Here is a 16,122-nt window from a genome sequence, read left to right on the forward strand (position 1 = left end):
ATGTGGTGCAGACAAACTATTTGCTGAAAATGGAACAAGGCCAGCAGCTTATTTCATAAAGGGAACACTGAACAGTCATCAGAAAATCATGATACTAAAGAGAGCAGGGTACTGGGAATCCGCCCAATGATCACGCTCTGTGGCTAGGACTGAGATTCACATCAAAGACATACAGCTGTGGACAAGAGCCAGAGATCAACACGCAGAGCCAAGACAGACACCAGGAACAAGCTGAAAATCAAGAAAAAGGGCTGGGTAAAAAGAATCATTGCTGTTAAAAATAAAGCTTAAAGAAACCCACCCCATCCAAAAGAAGGGGGGCCCTTGACATATCCCTTATAGAAAATCAGTAGCCCTTCAGTTTACAGGCTTTGGGGTCTCCTGTAAGAAAGCAGAGAGTGAGTCTCTCAACCAAAGGTTCTGCACTAAAACCACCCAGCTGAGTCTCCCTGGGATCTAAGACAGGTGTGGACAGTTCAAGCACTTTATCTTACTGATTTCATGGCCAGAAGCAGCATGTGGAAAACTGGGAATGCTTTTTGTGAGGATCCCTCTCATAACTATTGGCAAACTCTGCAGAAGAGTCAGGGGTTAGGGCTCCCTCAGGTGATGAAGATGTGGGGAGAGCAGGAAGGTCAGTCTTTGCATGCTAGAACCTTCCCTAAGGACAGATTCATTCAAGTGAAAACAGATCAGAAAGGACAAGAGAGACAGAGGCCCACTGCCCCCCTGGAAGCCAGCCTGAGCACTGAGAACAGTTCTGATGTTGCCACTTTACCTTTTCAGTGGGCCGGAAAACGATGGGCAGAGTTAAGGACATACCAGGACTCAGAGTGATCGGCTGCGGAAAAACGGTGAAGAAGAATCGTGTGGAAGGACATCTGGATAATGAAATCAAAACAAGAGATTTTGTCTGAGGGCATACAGCTGTTGTTAAGTTAGATAGCAGAAAAGAGAATAAAGAATCAAAACCTCCAGACCCCACAATTAGAAGCACTAATGCACACCTGACCCCAAGGGTACCTTGGTAGCAAATCAGCAGAAACAGGAGCAGAACCCAGGTGTCCTGGAAACCCATTCCCAATTCTAAGTACCTACGCCTTCCTTGAACAATATTTTACATTCCCAGGCCATGCAACATGAACAAAACACATTTGGCAGAAACATTTGAGTTTCAGAGCAGGGAGGGTCACAGGGAGCATTGTAATGGCTCAACATTCAGTGGGGCTCGCGGGAGCAATGGTTTTAGGACACACTAGTGACTGGCTGGCATACATCCACAATTAAAATCTCACTAGACTGGAAATGCCTCACAGACAGAAGTATCAGCAAAACAGAATTTTAAAAAGGCATTTCATTTAAAATATTCCTGCCAGGAACAAGGGCTGTGCTTCTGAATTAGCAGGTTTCTGTCCTGCTATGTAAGTGTGCATGCGCTGTCTCCAGCACAGTGCTCAAGGGGAGAGGGGGCAGAAGCATCCAAGAAAAGGTGCTAACATGACTGATACAGCGGAGGGATGAAGATGCAGTGAGAGTGTGAGGAGTACGGAGGAGAAAGAAACTTCCCACGCACCTGTAGCTCAGCTTCTGGGTTTTCTCATGAACATTTTTCAAGATCAGATGTTTGATCATTTCTTTTCCAAGTTCCCAGCCATGCCACCTGAGTGTTTCAGCCACCTCAATGCCCCAGAACACGCCTTTCTTCTTTGCCTTTCTTGCAGACAGCTTAGGGAGCTGCAACGGGGACATTAGCAGTTTGGAAAGGAGGGAGGAGAAGTCACTCAAACAGCTGTTTCTCTACGCTAAAAGTCTCTGACTCTGGCAAGGACGGGAGGAGCCACCCTGCGGCAAAGCTCCAGGAGTCACCAAAAGCCCTGCTCCAGGAGTCCAGAGGGGACACCTCCTGGCCACAGTCTCAACAACAGATACTAACGGATGTCATGATCGAGGGAAGCTAAAGCTAAAGAGGTTTTTTTTGTTTTTCTCCTCTCCCTGCCCGTAAATCCACCCATGACAATGGCACCCTTTGCTCCTCCACTCACCTTCCTGACACAGCCACTGTGCATCTTCTGAAAAGAGTCAGAGTTTTGGGGCTCGCCATGCACCTGAGCAAGCATCTGAAAAACGAGAGGAAGAAGTCCTCATGCATGCTGCTCCTGTGCACCCAGATAGTCTTTGCTGCCAAGACGCAGGTGCTCCCAGAGACCCAAGGACACCTCCTCAGGCTCAGGGTGGCACACCTCCCTGCAGGGGCTGCAGTGTCCCCAGTAGTGTCCCCATTTCACCAGCTGAGTCCAGCCCTCTCCACAGACCACGTTGTCCCCAGGCTGCCACAGCAGCCTCCTTGGCACAGACCATGACTCCCCCCCTCCCCGCGCCTCACCGGCGGCTCAGCCCCCCGGGGCAGAGCTCTCCTCGGGCCTTTACAGCACAGCCCTGCCCAGCCCACTGCAGACTCACAGAGCCCGGTATAGCAAAGCCCTGCTTTATAGCCTTGCCGGGCCCCCTAAAACCCTCATGGCTGTGGCACGGCCGTGTTCCCTACAGCGAGAGCCTGCCCAGCTCCCCGGGGCGCGGCCCAGCCCTTTGTAACCCTGACTGGCCCCCGGTGCAGAGCCGAGGCCCCGTGCCGCCACCCACGGCCAGACCGGCTCCCCATCGCAGAGTTGGGGCCACCTCGGGTACCGCTCCGGTGCCGGCCGCGCCACGAGGCCGCGGCCCGCGTTGCTATGGAGACGGGACGCGGCGGTGGCGGCATCTCCCGGAGCAACGACGGCGGCCGCCTGGGGTCAAATCGCGCGCGGGGCGCGGCTGCGGCGGCTGCCGGCGGCGACCGCCAGGGGGCAGCAGAGGGACGCGCGGAGCGGGGCAGATGGCGGGGCGGAGGGGGGGGGTCGGGGTGCAGAGGGAGGGGTTGCAGGGGCAGGTGGGGAGTTCTCAGGGGTGCAGGGGCAAGATGGAGGGGTGCAGGGGGCAGGTGGAAGGGCGGGGGGGAAGCAATGCAGGGGAAGATGGGGACCAGGAGGAGATGGGGGAGTTCAGGGGCAGGGAGATGGAGGGGGGGTGGGGGCACTCCAAGGGGTGCAGGGGATGCAGGGGGCAGGTGGATGGGTACAGAAGAGAGCTCAGGGGAGAGGGGTGATGAGGATGGGTGAAGGGGAGGGTTGCAAAGCTGAGTCGGCAAAGGGGGTGCTGTGAAGTACGTGGGTGTGCAGGATGGGTGGGTGAGGAGGCTGCAGGGCTAAGAGGTAGGGATGCTGAGGGGGAGAGGGGTGCAGCAGGCTGGAGAGTGCTGGCATAGGGATGGGGTGGCACCTTGGGATGGGGCAGCACCCCAAACTCCTTGGAGCATTGGTGACACAAATAACAAGTTGTGGCTGTTGCTGAAAGAAGTTATGGTGTCAAGACCAGCAAAGGGGCAGAAGGACACAGGCTGGGTTGCCCTGGCTGTGCAAGCCCATTGGGTATGCCGGGTATCATTCCCGTGGGGCACCACCATCACCGTGGGTCACTCCTGCATCTCTCCAGGGCCCTGGATCTCCCTCAGGGAGGGAAGGACCCTTGTGTCCCTGATGCAGAGGGCCAGACAGCCCCTCTGTGGTGCACAGGTAGCAGCATGGTGGAGAGCGGGTCTGGCTGCATCCCACAGCATGGGGAGGGTGCCAGGGCAGAGGCAGGGAGGAGATGCATCTTTAATGGTATTTGTCGATGTTTACAACATGAGTCATCCAGCTAAGGAGCCATAAATCAGTACCCCAACTCCTCCGGCATCAATCGTGTCCCCTGCTCTGTCCCCCAGTACTGGATGAGTGCCTGGCTCCTGCAGAAACAACCTCATAAATAACAGCAACAAAACAAACCCTCTTTGCAGCCATGGCGGGCCCGTGTGCGCCAGGCGCGAGATGAACGCCTCCCATCCATCACTTTAATGGTTGTACTCTGGAAATTAAACCTGTCACAGCCCATCAAGGTGAACGTTTTAAGTCTGTGACATCCCTTCAGCATCCCCCCCCTTTCCTGGCACTCTCTTTCTTGTTGCTTTCCTTCTCTCTTTTTCCTCTCTGCCGCTGCCGTCCCTGTCCCCCTCACCTCAGCCCTGCCCTGGTGTGCCCCAGCCTGTGGTCCTCTCCTTGCTCCCCCCTTGCCAGAGGACCAGGCTGTACATTGGGTGGTAGATGTCTTTAGCCCTGAGGCTCCTGCAGCCGTGGCCTGGCATCTGCCAGCATCTCCGTGCCCAGTCCTGTTTGCCTGCTTGTGGGGGACACAGCTCTCCTGGGCTGCTGGGTCTCTCCCACCCCTCTGTCCCTGCAGGTCAATGGCAGGGAACTGGGTACCATCCTTTCCTACTTCTCCCTCCCCTCCTTTCACTTCCTTCTGTGTCTTTCCGCCCCCTTCCCCACATTTATTCCTCTCCTGCTCCATATTACACCAACCATCACAGGCTCCTTGGCATCCAGCCTCTGCCCTGACTCACATCTCCTCGCCTGGAGCAAGGGTTGCCCTTGAACCATCCCCAGGACCAGAGCTCCCACCCAGGCAGTGCCAGGGGTCCGGACTCCACTGCCATGCCCTGGGCTGGGTTGCCTGGGGACAAAGGACCTGAACACCGAGGATGCCACACACCCAGGGGGAAGCTGCTGAGCTGGCAGCAGCCACTGTGGGTCACTGTCACGCCACACAGGACCGTTCTTTGTCCGTCCGTCAGTCCGTCCGTCCCCATGCTCCTGTCTCCAACCATCTGCTTCCCCTGTCCATCCCTCTGTCCCAAAAGCGTCACAACTGTCCCCCTGTGCCCAGGGTGCTGCTCCCCATCCCTGTGGCAGCATCAGCAGCTGCCAGGCGTTACCCAGCCTGTGAGGTGTGAGAGAGAGCCCCACACCAACACTTACCTGCCCCATCCCTTGCTGACTGGCTGCTGGAGGTGACCCAGGGCTCCTTGGGGGCTGCTGCCCCCCAGCAGCTCTCACCCCCACGTCCCGGGGGCAGGCAGCTCTCCCTACCACCCCCAGGCAGGGACAAGGAGAAGAGAGGAGGGGACAGCAGGACGTGAGGCAGGAGGGAGACACCACCAGCTGCCTGGGAACGGGGCAACCCAGCCCCGTCTGCCCAGCTCCTGCAGCCCTACATGCTGCCCCTCGAGCTGAGGAGGCTGGACATTGCAGGGCTGGCTCCTCTGCCTTCACGGCCATCTCAGCATCCCCAAGGGGAGGCCCAGAAAGCGTGCAGGAGGCATGGGAGGTCTATAGGGTCTGCCAGGACCCTCCAGCATCCTGAGGACAAGGGCAGCCTGCTCGCCTTGAGGGCAGGGGTCAGGGCTTAACCCTAGTGCTTCTAGGAGGTGGAAGAGGATGTTTGTTGTCATCCTGCTACCAGGGGTTATTTGAGCTCAGCCAGAGCAAGCAGGGTCCCAAGAAGATCATGAAATGAGCCCAGAAAGGGAGAGTGTTTCAGCATCACCATGGGAGAAGGAGGGACTCACCACAGCACTGAGCCCTCACAAAGAGTCTGAGCACTTCCCTAAACCCAGGAGGGCTCCATCCCCACCTCACTTCGGGGCAATGCCACACCGATGCAACCAGGCTAATTGCGGCATGGAAAACAGCACTGCTGCATTAGCCAATTAACCAGCTCTGCTTTGCAGGACAGATTAGTTTTGCCCTGCAAAGTGCAGACCCCACCAGGGATGCCACAGATGCAGGAGGAGGCAGGGCAGGCTGGCACACATCCTGGGCATCCTCCTTCCCAGCCCTCCATGCCACCGAAGGGAAGGGCAGCTGGCAGCACGCAGGGATGTGCTGCTCCAGGCACTGTCATATTGGCAGAGAAGGGGCAGCGCACAGTCAAAGGAGGGTCCGGGGTCTCTCCCCTCCAGCTGTGCCAGCAGGATGCCAGCTGTGCAAGTCTGCTGTCCCCACCCGGTTCCCAGGGACCCTGGCAGGGCAGCGCGGTGACCTCCCAACCCCTAAGGAAGAGCACAGGCATCTGGATAACAGCTTTATAGGGGAGGGATGTGGGGACTCTCCCAGATACACACAGAGGAATAATTACGAGTTAAATAGGATCCAAACACACATAAGTTAAAGGGGAGCAGGTGCCCTGCAGCCCCCCCTGCTCCGCTCAGGCACAGTCTGTGTCTGCCAGCAAAGAGACCCCCAGCACCGCAGCCCGGCCCCTCTCCCTGGCTGGCTCTGTCCGCCTTTCACAACACAGAGCCGATCTTCCTCTCCGTGGCACCCATCTCGTCCTCCTCTTCCTCTTCCTCCTCACCCCCCGAGCAGGAGGAGTCCGGGCTGTAGCCCAGCTCGGCAGTGCTGTGGTGCAGGAAGCCTGAGCCAGGGCTGCGCCCCATGAACTCCGGGCTTTCAGTAGCTTGTCCCCGGGGCTCGCTGGGCAGCAGCTTCTCGCAGGCTTTGCTGAGCCCTCGTTGCTTCTCGGCCTCCGGCTGAGGCCCCTGCTCCTTGGCTTTGCGGCTCCGCTTCCACTTCATGCGGCGGTTCTGGAACCAGATCTTCACCTACCGAGGGAGAGCCCCCAGGGGAGAGTATGTCCCCCTGCCCCATCCTGTCCCCACTCACCCCCTCACCTTCCCTGCATGGAGGGTCCCCCCAAAGCCTCTTTGTTGCAGGGCATCCTGTAGTGCTGCAGATCTGTGCAAGGAGGCTGAGGTTGTCACCGGGAGAGAGTACCCAGGGGACTGCTCCCTTCCCACTGCCCAGCCTCTGCAGAATGCCCAAGGACGTACATGGGGACATTTTAATTTTAGCCTCACAAAAAGCGCCCTCCCACAGTGCAGTGAGGGATGGGAAGGCTCTGAAACCCAAGTTGGGGGTGCCGGGTAAAAAGAGGAGCAGTATTTCTGGGGTGCCCCTTTGCAAGAGAAGAGCCTGGAGCCCACCAGGCAGGTCTCTGCAGGAGATGCCCTGGAAAGAGCTGCTGATGGTGGCAGCGGGGTGTGGAGCTGATGGCAGCCAAGCGAGGGGCATCAGCGTTGCCCATGACCTTGACTCCCCTTCCTGACAGCCGCCTGGTGCTATGCTCCACCCCCCGGGACCAAGGTACCTGCGTCTCGGTGAGCATCAGCGACGTGGCCACCTCAAAGCGCTTGGGTCTGGACAGGTACTTGTTGAGCTTGAACTGGTTCTCCAGCTCCAGGAGCTGCTGGCTGGTGAAGGCTGTGCGGGGCCGACGGCACTTCCCCATCAAGCCAGACTGCGGGGTGGCTGTGGAACAGACAGCGGGCGGGGGTCAGAAAGCAGCGGTGCTGGAGGGGACACCCCTTCAGCAAGCCTGGGACAAGGACGAAAGCGAGTGTCTCTTCCATCATCTCCCGCCCCAATAATGGCTTTATTGCCTGGCTGATAGGAACCAGCAAGATACGTTATCAGGCCTCGGTGTGCAACTGGGATCAGTCCTGTGACTGAAATTAATCCTTCTTTTTTATTGCCAGGCCACGCAGGTGGCTGCCCAACTGCCAGGGGCTGCGGCGGCAGGGCTGCCCGTGAGCCCCGCTATCTCGCCCACAGCCCTTGAAGGCAGCGCGGCACTGAATCAGGAGGCAGCAGGAACAAAGGGACCTTTGAGAGTCCAGCGTGGGGTGGCTGCCGCGCCGTGTTTGATCCCCGCTTATCTCCTCTCCGCTGGCTTTATTGTCGCTCCGGGGTTCAGCTTTTACTGCTTCTCCCAGCACCACAGCGGCAATCAAACCCAGAGGTTTGCAGCTGGGTGTAAAGTGCCAGAGTGGCGTGGGGGGGCATTAATGGGAAAAGTCCTTCGCACATCCCCACTGATACGTCTCGGGGGGCAAGATGGAGCATCGTGGACCCAGAGACATGCCCTGATTGGCAAGGGTTGCTCCAGCTCACCCGCTTTGCAGGGCATGGGGCACCATCCACGTTATCTCCCCCAGATTCCAGCTTTGATCCCAACCTGCCCATCTCCCGAGGTGTCCACCGAGCCCTTCACAAACACAGCGGTGACGCACGAGGTAGGAATTTATGAAGGGGGCATTAACTGATCATGATCCAGGTTTGATCCCAAGTACCTGGATGCTGGGTGGGACGGGTCAAACAGGCAGAGCCCAGGCTGGGGTGGGGCTCTGCAAACTCCTCGTGGGAGCAGGGATGGACACAGCTTCTCCCGCACCTGCAGCACCACAGTGCCAGGAGAGACAGCCTGTGGGACTCACCTTGCAGCCACTGGCTGGTTAAACTAGGGACTGAATAGAGGCACGCTGTGCCAACGGCTCTGACACACGCACATGGTGTATTATTTTGCACACAAAACATATTCAAGGCTAAAACCAAATGAGAGGCTCAAAGGATTTCCGGGACAAATACGAATGTCAGATGAAAGATGGCTCAGCTCTGCAGCGCTTGGCTGCCGTCTGGGCTCTGGCTGGCTGTGGGTGCTCTGGCTGTACAAAATCTTGGCGGAGACACAGGGCCAAAGGGACCTGACAAGGCTCCCCTCAGCTAAGGAAAGGAGGTGCCGTGGGGACCAGCATCTGCAGGGACAGGGCAGCCCAAGCTAACATACCTTGCAGCTTCTTGGTGGGGGGGGAAAGACTGCTGGGGAGCATAACACAAAGCAGCCCCAGGCAGTGTCCAGCAGCCCGAGGGCTCTGGCACCCAGCAAGCCCCCTTTGCTGCCAGAGACAGGAGGGTGCACTGGGGTACCCAGTGCCTCAGTCCCTCCCTGAAGTGGGGCTGCACTGCACGGGATGGCTGTACCGGGTCAGGGAAGGGTCCCTCTGAGCAGGTCCTCTTTTTGGGCATGGTCTGTAGAGGATGCTTCGGGGAAAGAGAAGGGAAGAAGGTGTGCCCGCATCCCAGCATCCAGTAATCCAGGAATTCTGTGCTTTCTGGAGCTGGAGGCTGTTTTGCCAGGGGTGAAGAAATATCATATTTACAGCCTGAATTCTCCACCCTAAAGCAGAGAGCCCAGGGCTCAGCTCCTAGGGCACTGCATCCTGGTTCTGGGGAGCACAGAAATCCTTCAGACCACCCTGAAAGGCTCCTCTGTGCCTCCTCCTGCAAGGTCAGATGTGGTCAGACTAAAAACAGATGTGGGAAGAGTGGAAGCACAGAAGTGAGTCTTGACCCCAAAAGCAGCAGGAGTTCGGTCTGTCCAGCTTCAGAGGAGGCTGGAAGGCAGCTTGCTTTAACAACACCCCCCCTGGGGGACTGACTCTCTTCCCCAGGTAAGATGCTGAGAGCTGCTTGGTCTAGCAGGGAAAAGAAGAACAGAAAGTTTGCCCAAAAGCCAAATAAATCCAAACGGGATATATCCCAAATGACTACCAATGCAGAGGACCGAGCACTGGAGCATGGTCCCTCTGCCAGCCCCAGCTCCTCCACCTCAGTGTCTCCAGTTTGCTCTCAGTGCAGTGGTGTCCATTACAAACCTTGTACAGACCCTGACTACTCTGGAAACCCACCCAGCCTCCTGCCCCAGTGCTGACAAAAAAAACCAACCCTCAAACCCCTCTGTGGTGTTGTTCAAGCCACCACCAGTCCAAAGCCCAGCCTACACAGGTGTGTCTGGCCACCTAACCTGTGACCTCCTCTGACAATACACCCTTCCTTCAGCAGCTACTATTATCCATCACCACTGATCCCCATCCTGACTTGTCCAAGATCTGGCCTGCAGACAAGATGGGGTGAGTCCAAACCAACACAGCTTTAAGGTCCACCCAACCTCCACCACCCACAGCAACAGGTCAGTGTGGGCCTGAACAGTCAACACCTCTGGCCTCAGACATGTGTCAGCTTCCCTGAAGGGCTCTGGCTCCTTTTTGTGGGGAGAGTATGGAGGAAGAGGGTCTGCAGTTTCTCACTGGGGAAGGAGCAGAGGGAGGAGGAGGAAGTGGAGTCCGAGGGTGTGAAGCAGATTTCAGTTTCCCGAGCAAAGAGGAAACGATGTCTTGTGACAGCTGGTAGCTCCAGACTGTCCTGCCAGTGTGCTTCATGGAGTGCTGTCCTGCCCTGTCCTGTGGCAGGCTGTCACATGGACATGGACAGCATCCTCCCAAGGGATGCACAGCAAGCATCCCCTCAGGGTTCACCTCCCTCTGTCCTGCCAGCTGAGCTATGAACCCATCCCCATCACAACCAGTAACCCTTTGGGAAGGTTCTCCCCCTTATCCAGCTCCTACCAGAAGACCAGCAACTGCCTCAGCATCACAGCTTTGCTTGCCAAAGGATTTCCTATCTGCCCAGCCATCTCCTCCAGTGTTACATCCAGGATCAGAGCTCATCTCAATATCCCTTCAGCCTGGCAGAGCTTGGACCCCCTGATGGGTACCTGGCATTTGGCTGCAATATCAGTAAATAAATTGCTTGGCCTGGAACTGGGAATGCCCTCCGAGTCTGAGGCCAGGAGCTCTACATGGCAGCTGCCTCCTGGATAATTAGATAAAGCTTATAAAGAATTGTTGGTTTATTTGATACAGTTCCGTCTACTTGATAACAAGGGTAATCCTAGGTTGATATTAACCCACTTGGTTTTAATTTGGTTTGTTTAGCTATAGTTCACTTAACTTTGTGGACTGGCAGATAAAGGAGAGGAAATTAACACCCTGTCTGCCTTGGAGGTGTTCCTCCAGATGTCAGGGCTCGGAGTGGGAGAGGTGGTCTCACCAGCATTAGGGCCATCACTAGAGGCTTCCCCTGGCCTGCCAGCAGCCCTGACCGTTGTCAGTGTGGAAACATGGGTAAGGGTACTTGCTACCTCTGCTAGTCCCTTGCTCCACCATGACCCCCAATTGCTGCTTGCCAGCTGTTTTACAGCCTGTGTTTCCTGCTGATGCCAGACCACTGTGCACCTGGTGAGCCTCGTAAGGCATTGCTTTTTGAAGCAGTTTGGTATGACTTGTCTTGTTCGCTCTCCTAGCCCAGCACAGCCCATCAGCCAGCTCTCTGCTGCTGTGGGCAGGATGTGACCTGGGCTTAAGGTGGTAAGTGGGTGATGCAGAGAAGCAGTGTCTCAGGAAAGCCAACTGAGAACCAGGTCCCCCACAGGGAATCCTTTGGTCTTCCTAAGAGTCTGCAGCTGTATGTCACCACTCCCCGCTCCTACAACTCTCCACTGAGGCGGGTCTCTGCACTTGGCTCCCACCACTGTGCTGCATTTCCACACTGATAGCCAGGGCAAATAAATCACAGCTCCCAGAAATACTAATAGGCACAGCACCCTGGTGCCAAATGCTCCCCCTGTGTGGTTCAGGAGGTGCTCAAAGCCCTAGGACAGGGACCCAGGTTGGGAGCAGTGGAGCCGGGGCAAGCGGCATCCCTGCCAGCTGCAGCGAGGGCATGCCCGTTCCTGCACTCAGGCCTTCCCACCCAGCCCTCTCACTCTGCATTGCAGCAGAGGCAGGCAGGCGCTGCCTGCGGCTCCGCAGAAGCAGCTAGAGAGGAAGGTACAGCACCCGCTTGCACCGCAGCAGGAGCACTTCTCTGAGCTATCCCAGCACCCAAGCTCAGGCCAGGTTCCTAAGGGTACCCACTGTCTCAGACCATCTCTCCGGCATCCTACCTCCCCATACACAGGTGAGAGCAGGGCGAGTGTGTGCAATGCACCCCCCCCACAGAGCTTGCAAATCCAGTTCAGGGGCTGTCCCAATCCTTCCCCCACCCTGATTGCCCCCAGGAGACCAAACTAGACTGTGCCTGCAAAACATCTCTACATATGCAGCTAAAGAAGGATTTTATTCCAGGATTTAGTCCTGAAATCCCCTATAAATAAATCACAAGGGTGACCTCCCTCTGGGATGCCCTAGAACACGTCCTAGGAGGCTTTCAGGTTCATCTCTTCCAGTCCACTGCTACCTGAAGAGCTAAACACGACCAGCACCAGTAGCATGGACACTTGTGCTCAGTCACTCTGGAAACCTCAGCCAGGCAGGTCCGTCCATCTGTCTAGACAGGGTGTTGAGACAGGGCACCCAGGAACTACAGGCAGCCCAGGAGCCCTGTGCCAACAGGGGGAGGCTCCTGCCCAGCCCACCACCCTCCTCAGAGAAATGAGGAAGGGCTCTGCAGGCAGCATGTCCTAGGCGGGTGCCCCTTCCTGTCCCTGCATACCCACCCCACTGTCCCCATCCCCACACCATGGCCAGCACACTGGGACAATATGAGCCCAGACACAGCCATAAGATGCAGCTGGGACCAGTCCTGGTGACTACAAGGACAAAGCATGCTGCAAAGGGACTTGCAGCTTGCAGCAAGCCCACAAGAGGAAAGGCTGAGGACACAGTTGAGAACCCAAATGTTCCCAGAGGACTGAAACAAGTCTCTGACGGACAAGGAACAGGATCTGATGACACAGTCTACATGGCATTGAGAATAACATGAAACAAGGACCAAGGGAGCAAGATCCCTGGGAGAAGCATGGAGAGGAGACTAGACCCAAGCTAAGTCCCCCAAGTCTGAAGTGATGATCGTGGGCAGGTACAGGCAGGTAGAGCAGCTGCAAATGCACAAAGCTTCATCCTTCTGCTTCAAGGAGGCATCAGCTTAAGCTCTGTACCCAGCTTGGTCCCTGTGTTTTGAGACAGCGGGACATTTGGAAGAAAACCTTGAAAGCAGTCAGGATGGAAACCTGACTCAGAGGAGATGGAAGGAGCTGGGCTGTGTAGTGGGGGAAAGAGAAGGCTGAGAGGGACCTACAGATCCTCCTCCTCCTGTGCAAACCAAGCAACCAAAGAGAATGGATAGTGATTGCTGTGTTTGGCACGACAAATCTTGGGAGCAAACCGGAGCAAGAAAAGTACAGCAGGAGAATTGCTGAAGTACTTAACAGGGCAGTCTGGGAAGAATGAGTCCCCACTTCAAAAGGCTCCCCAGATCTGGGAGTAAACACCTTTTGGCAAGGGTATGGATTGGGGCAGTGGTCACTCCGATTTAAAAATCCACTGCTTTAGCAGCTTTTGCTGCATCCTTGTTACATCTCCACACGTCTCCCTTGTTTCTACCACTTTGGGCTCTCCAGGGCTCAATCAAGCAATACTTGGGTCAGAGACTGCTTTTCCTTCCCCTGAGCTACCTTAGGAGCCCAGCTCAGTGCTTCCCACAAGACCCATTGACATGCTGTTCCCATGCGTCCTAGCACAGCCCAAAAGCTCCCTCCACAAGCTGTTCTCATACCGGTGATTTGGGATTTGACTCCTTTCATCAGCGTTTTGGAGACAACCAGCTCTAGAGCAGATCCTGCACTTGAAAGGGTGGGGGCTGATGCACAAATATCTCTACATTACCTCAGCCAGAAGCTGCGTTCAGGGCCGTGGGGACAGATGCAGTGGTGTGATCCCACTCTGGTGAAACACAACCCTGCATGAAGCTACCGGGATGCTGAGATACACCAACAGACCCAGACCCTATGAGGACAACGTGGCAGAGAAGCGGGAAGGTGTTTCACCCACAACAAATAGAGATTTGCCCCCCCCCCCCCCCAACTCTTAACGACATGCTTGAAGGGTGCACACAGCCCATAGCACCAGAGGCTTATTCCACATCCTGAGGTGCCACCATTTCACAGCTGGACCTATCCTACAGTCCGGGGAGAACCAGGGAAAGGGAGACAGCCTGGGGAAGGGAGCAGCCTCTTTCCCTTCAACCTGCCCAGGTATAATTTGAGGAAGGATCAATGAATAAGTTGTTTCATATTCTCCATTTTTGCACTTTTATTAATTATGGGTCCCAGGTTATTAAAACACTAAGCTCAGCTAATAAATCTGGATACTCTGCCGGGGGTTTATTAACAAGCCGCTCTTGGTTTATTGCCCATTGGCCCCATCTTTGCGGCGACCAGACCTCCGCTCACCCCAAGCACTGGGCAGGGTCCGGGTCACACTGCCAGGGGGGCCAGTGACAGTCCCTGGTGGGGCAAAAGCCTGAAGTCGGTCCTTGTGCCGTCCATGTCCTGCAAGACCCTCCCCACCCGTGACCCATCGCTGCAGCGCAGGATCCGGTGCCTGCCCGCAGCCCTGGCCGTGCCCACGCTGCGAAGGGCCGTCCTCGGAGCCGGCACCCTCCTCGCATGCCAGGAGGGACCGGGGCTGGGCTGCAGCCGAGCGGGCTGCCCGGTTCCCACCCCACCGGCCCCGTGGAGCCGGTTCCTCGCCCCCACGAGCAGTGCGCGGCGGCGGGCAGGGACCCGGAGCCCCGGCCCGGATCCGGCCGCGCATCCCTCCGTGCCCCAGCCCCGGCGGGCGGCTCCCGCCACAGGGACCGGGCGGGTTCGTTCCCGACCGCACCGGGAGGGATTTATTCGTTTCCCGGTGCCGTTTCCCGCCGCTGTGTCTTTATTTTCGTTTTCTTCTCGCCGCAGCGGAGCCCAACGAGTCTGCGGCGGCTGTGCGGGACCGGCGGCTGGGGCGGGCTCGGCTGGCCCGGCCCGGAGCGGCTCTGCTCTGCCGGTACCGGGACGGGCAGTGCCCCTCGGGGCCGTCCCGCAGCACTGGGCCGGGGTATGGCGAGACTTTGCCCTTTGGAGCGGTCCCGCAGCCCTCGAGGTCTCCGGAGCGCGGGTCGCGCCCCCCCCCGCCAATGGCACCCCCAAACCTGCCCTGTCTGGGGACCGGGTCTGGGCTCAGCAAGAGCCCCGCATTGGGGTCAGCCCGGAGGGCTCGCCGCCCCCGCCGGGCTCCTGAACCGCTGGGGAGCCGCGAAGGGGCGGCCTCGAAGAGCCTCAGCCCCCCGTCCCCGAGGGGGCCTGCACCCCGTTGTGCCGGCGGGGGCCCCCGGAGACTGGAAGAGGCGAGAGACGCGTCCCACCCGACGGGAGGGTCGGTTCCCGGGTCACTCACCGTGGAAGTCGGAGAGCCTCGGCACCAGCATCCCGGCTCGGATCCAGTGCTCCAGAGGGAGGGACCCGGCCACGGCCGCCTTCAGGTGCTCCGCGCCGGGCGGCGGCAGGTGGGGGATGCCGGTGTAGGCGAAAGCGGGGTGCTGGCCCCCCAGGGCCGGGAGCGGGTACACGGCGGACGGGTAGAGGGCCGGCAGGGCGCCGAGCCCGGGGCCGGGGAGGTGCAGCAAGCCGGGCTTGGGGACGAAGCCGGCCGGGGCGAGGGGCGCGGCGGCCGGGGGAGCCCGCGGCGAGGGTGTGTCGGAGCGCCCGGCGGGGCCGGGGCTCTCCGCGGGGCTCCCGGGGCTCAGTCCCGGCGGGGAGGCGCTCCGCGCCGGCTCTTCAGCCAGGAGCGCCTCGATGCGGAAGTTTTGGGACTTCTCCATGGGCTTGGGCATGGCCCGGCCCCGTGCGGACCCGCCGGGCCCCCCGGCACCCCGCCGCTCCCCTGCCAGGGCACAGCCCGGCCGGGCAGCCCCGGGCCAGCCCCGGCACCGGCGGGCATCCACCCGCGGGGCCCCGCCGCGCCGCGCTCCGCGGGGCTGCCCTCGGGGGCAGCCCTCCTCTCCGCTCCTCCTCCCGGGCACTCGCTCGCCCGCCGGCACCGGGGGGGGTTTTAACCCCCCCTCCACCTGCCCCAGCTCCCCATTGGCTCCGCGCCGGCCCCCCGCCCCGCCGGCCCGGCCTGCCTCCCCGCGGGCCCCGGCCGGGCTCCCCACCGGCCGCCCTCCCTCCCTCATCCGGCTTCCTCACAGCCCCCCCGCCCCCAGCCACAGCAGCGGGGACACTCCGGGGCCTGACCCAGACCCTCTGCCCCTTCCCCAGCCTCACAACCCAGCCCAGCCCTGGTCCACACCCCGGGGGTCCCCCCAGCCTGCAGGACCCGCTGCCCAGGGCGCTGAGCCCTACGTCCTGATCCAGAGCCAACCTTGCTTTCCTTAGAGCCCCTCGGTGGGGAAGCAGGTCTGTGGTCTCAGCAGCTGGAGATCTGGAGAGACTAGACAGACTTCGGCACATGTAGGTGAAGCCCTACTGGGGTCCAGTGCTGCCCTGTCTCTGCAGAGCCCCCAGGCACTTGGGGGGCAGAATGCCTGGCTGGGAGGGAAGGACCAGCAGGCTCCTCCGCACCCCATGCACCGGGGCTCACCGGCAATGCCCAGCTCTGCCATTTCCCTTTGCACCACTCTAGGCCAGGGAGATCAGTGGACCTGAGCTGGACACACACAGAGGCCACCTCCCTCCATCTCCCACGTCTCTCCAAGATGCCAACAGCAGGTACCT

The 16,122-nt window shown here is 58.7% G+C and overlaps 2 protein-coding genes across 2 annotated transcripts in view; both read right to left on the reverse strand.

The window, feature by feature from the left end:
* Positions 1 to 2,117, reverse strand: part of CFAP65 (cilia and flagella associated protein 65) — a 32,846-nt gene extending 30,729 nt beyond the window's left edge. The window contains exons 1-3 of the mRNA XM_074828267.1: positions 2,043 to 2,117; positions 1,574 to 1,725; positions 779 to 881 (exon numbers count right to left, since the gene is read on the reverse strand). Of these exons, the coding sequence (XP_074684368.1) occupies positions 779 to 881; positions 1,574 to 1,725; positions 2,043 to 2,117 (330 nt within the window). The remainder of the gene's footprint in view (positions 1 to 778; positions 882 to 1,573; positions 1,726 to 2,042) is intronic.
* Positions 2,118 to 6,199: 4,082 nt separating this feature from the next.
* On the reverse strand, positions 6,200 to 15,346 carry LOC141924937 (uncharacterized). The gene is given in 4 exon segments (XM_074828268.1): positions 6,200 to 6,514; positions 7,060 to 7,220; positions 14,804 to 15,307; positions 15,310 to 15,346. Coding segments are annotated over 4 exon segments (1,017 nt in total).
* Between the last annotated feature and the right edge of the window lie 776 nt (positions 15,347 to 16,122).

The sequence above is a fragment of the Strix aluco genome, chromosome 6 (genome assembly GCF_031877795.1).
Source record: "Strix aluco isolate bStrAlu1 chromosome 6, bStrAlu1.hap1, whole genome shotgun sequence".
NCBI classification, from domain to species: Eukaryota; Metazoa; Chordata; class Aves; order Strigiformes; family Strigidae; genus Strix; species Strix aluco.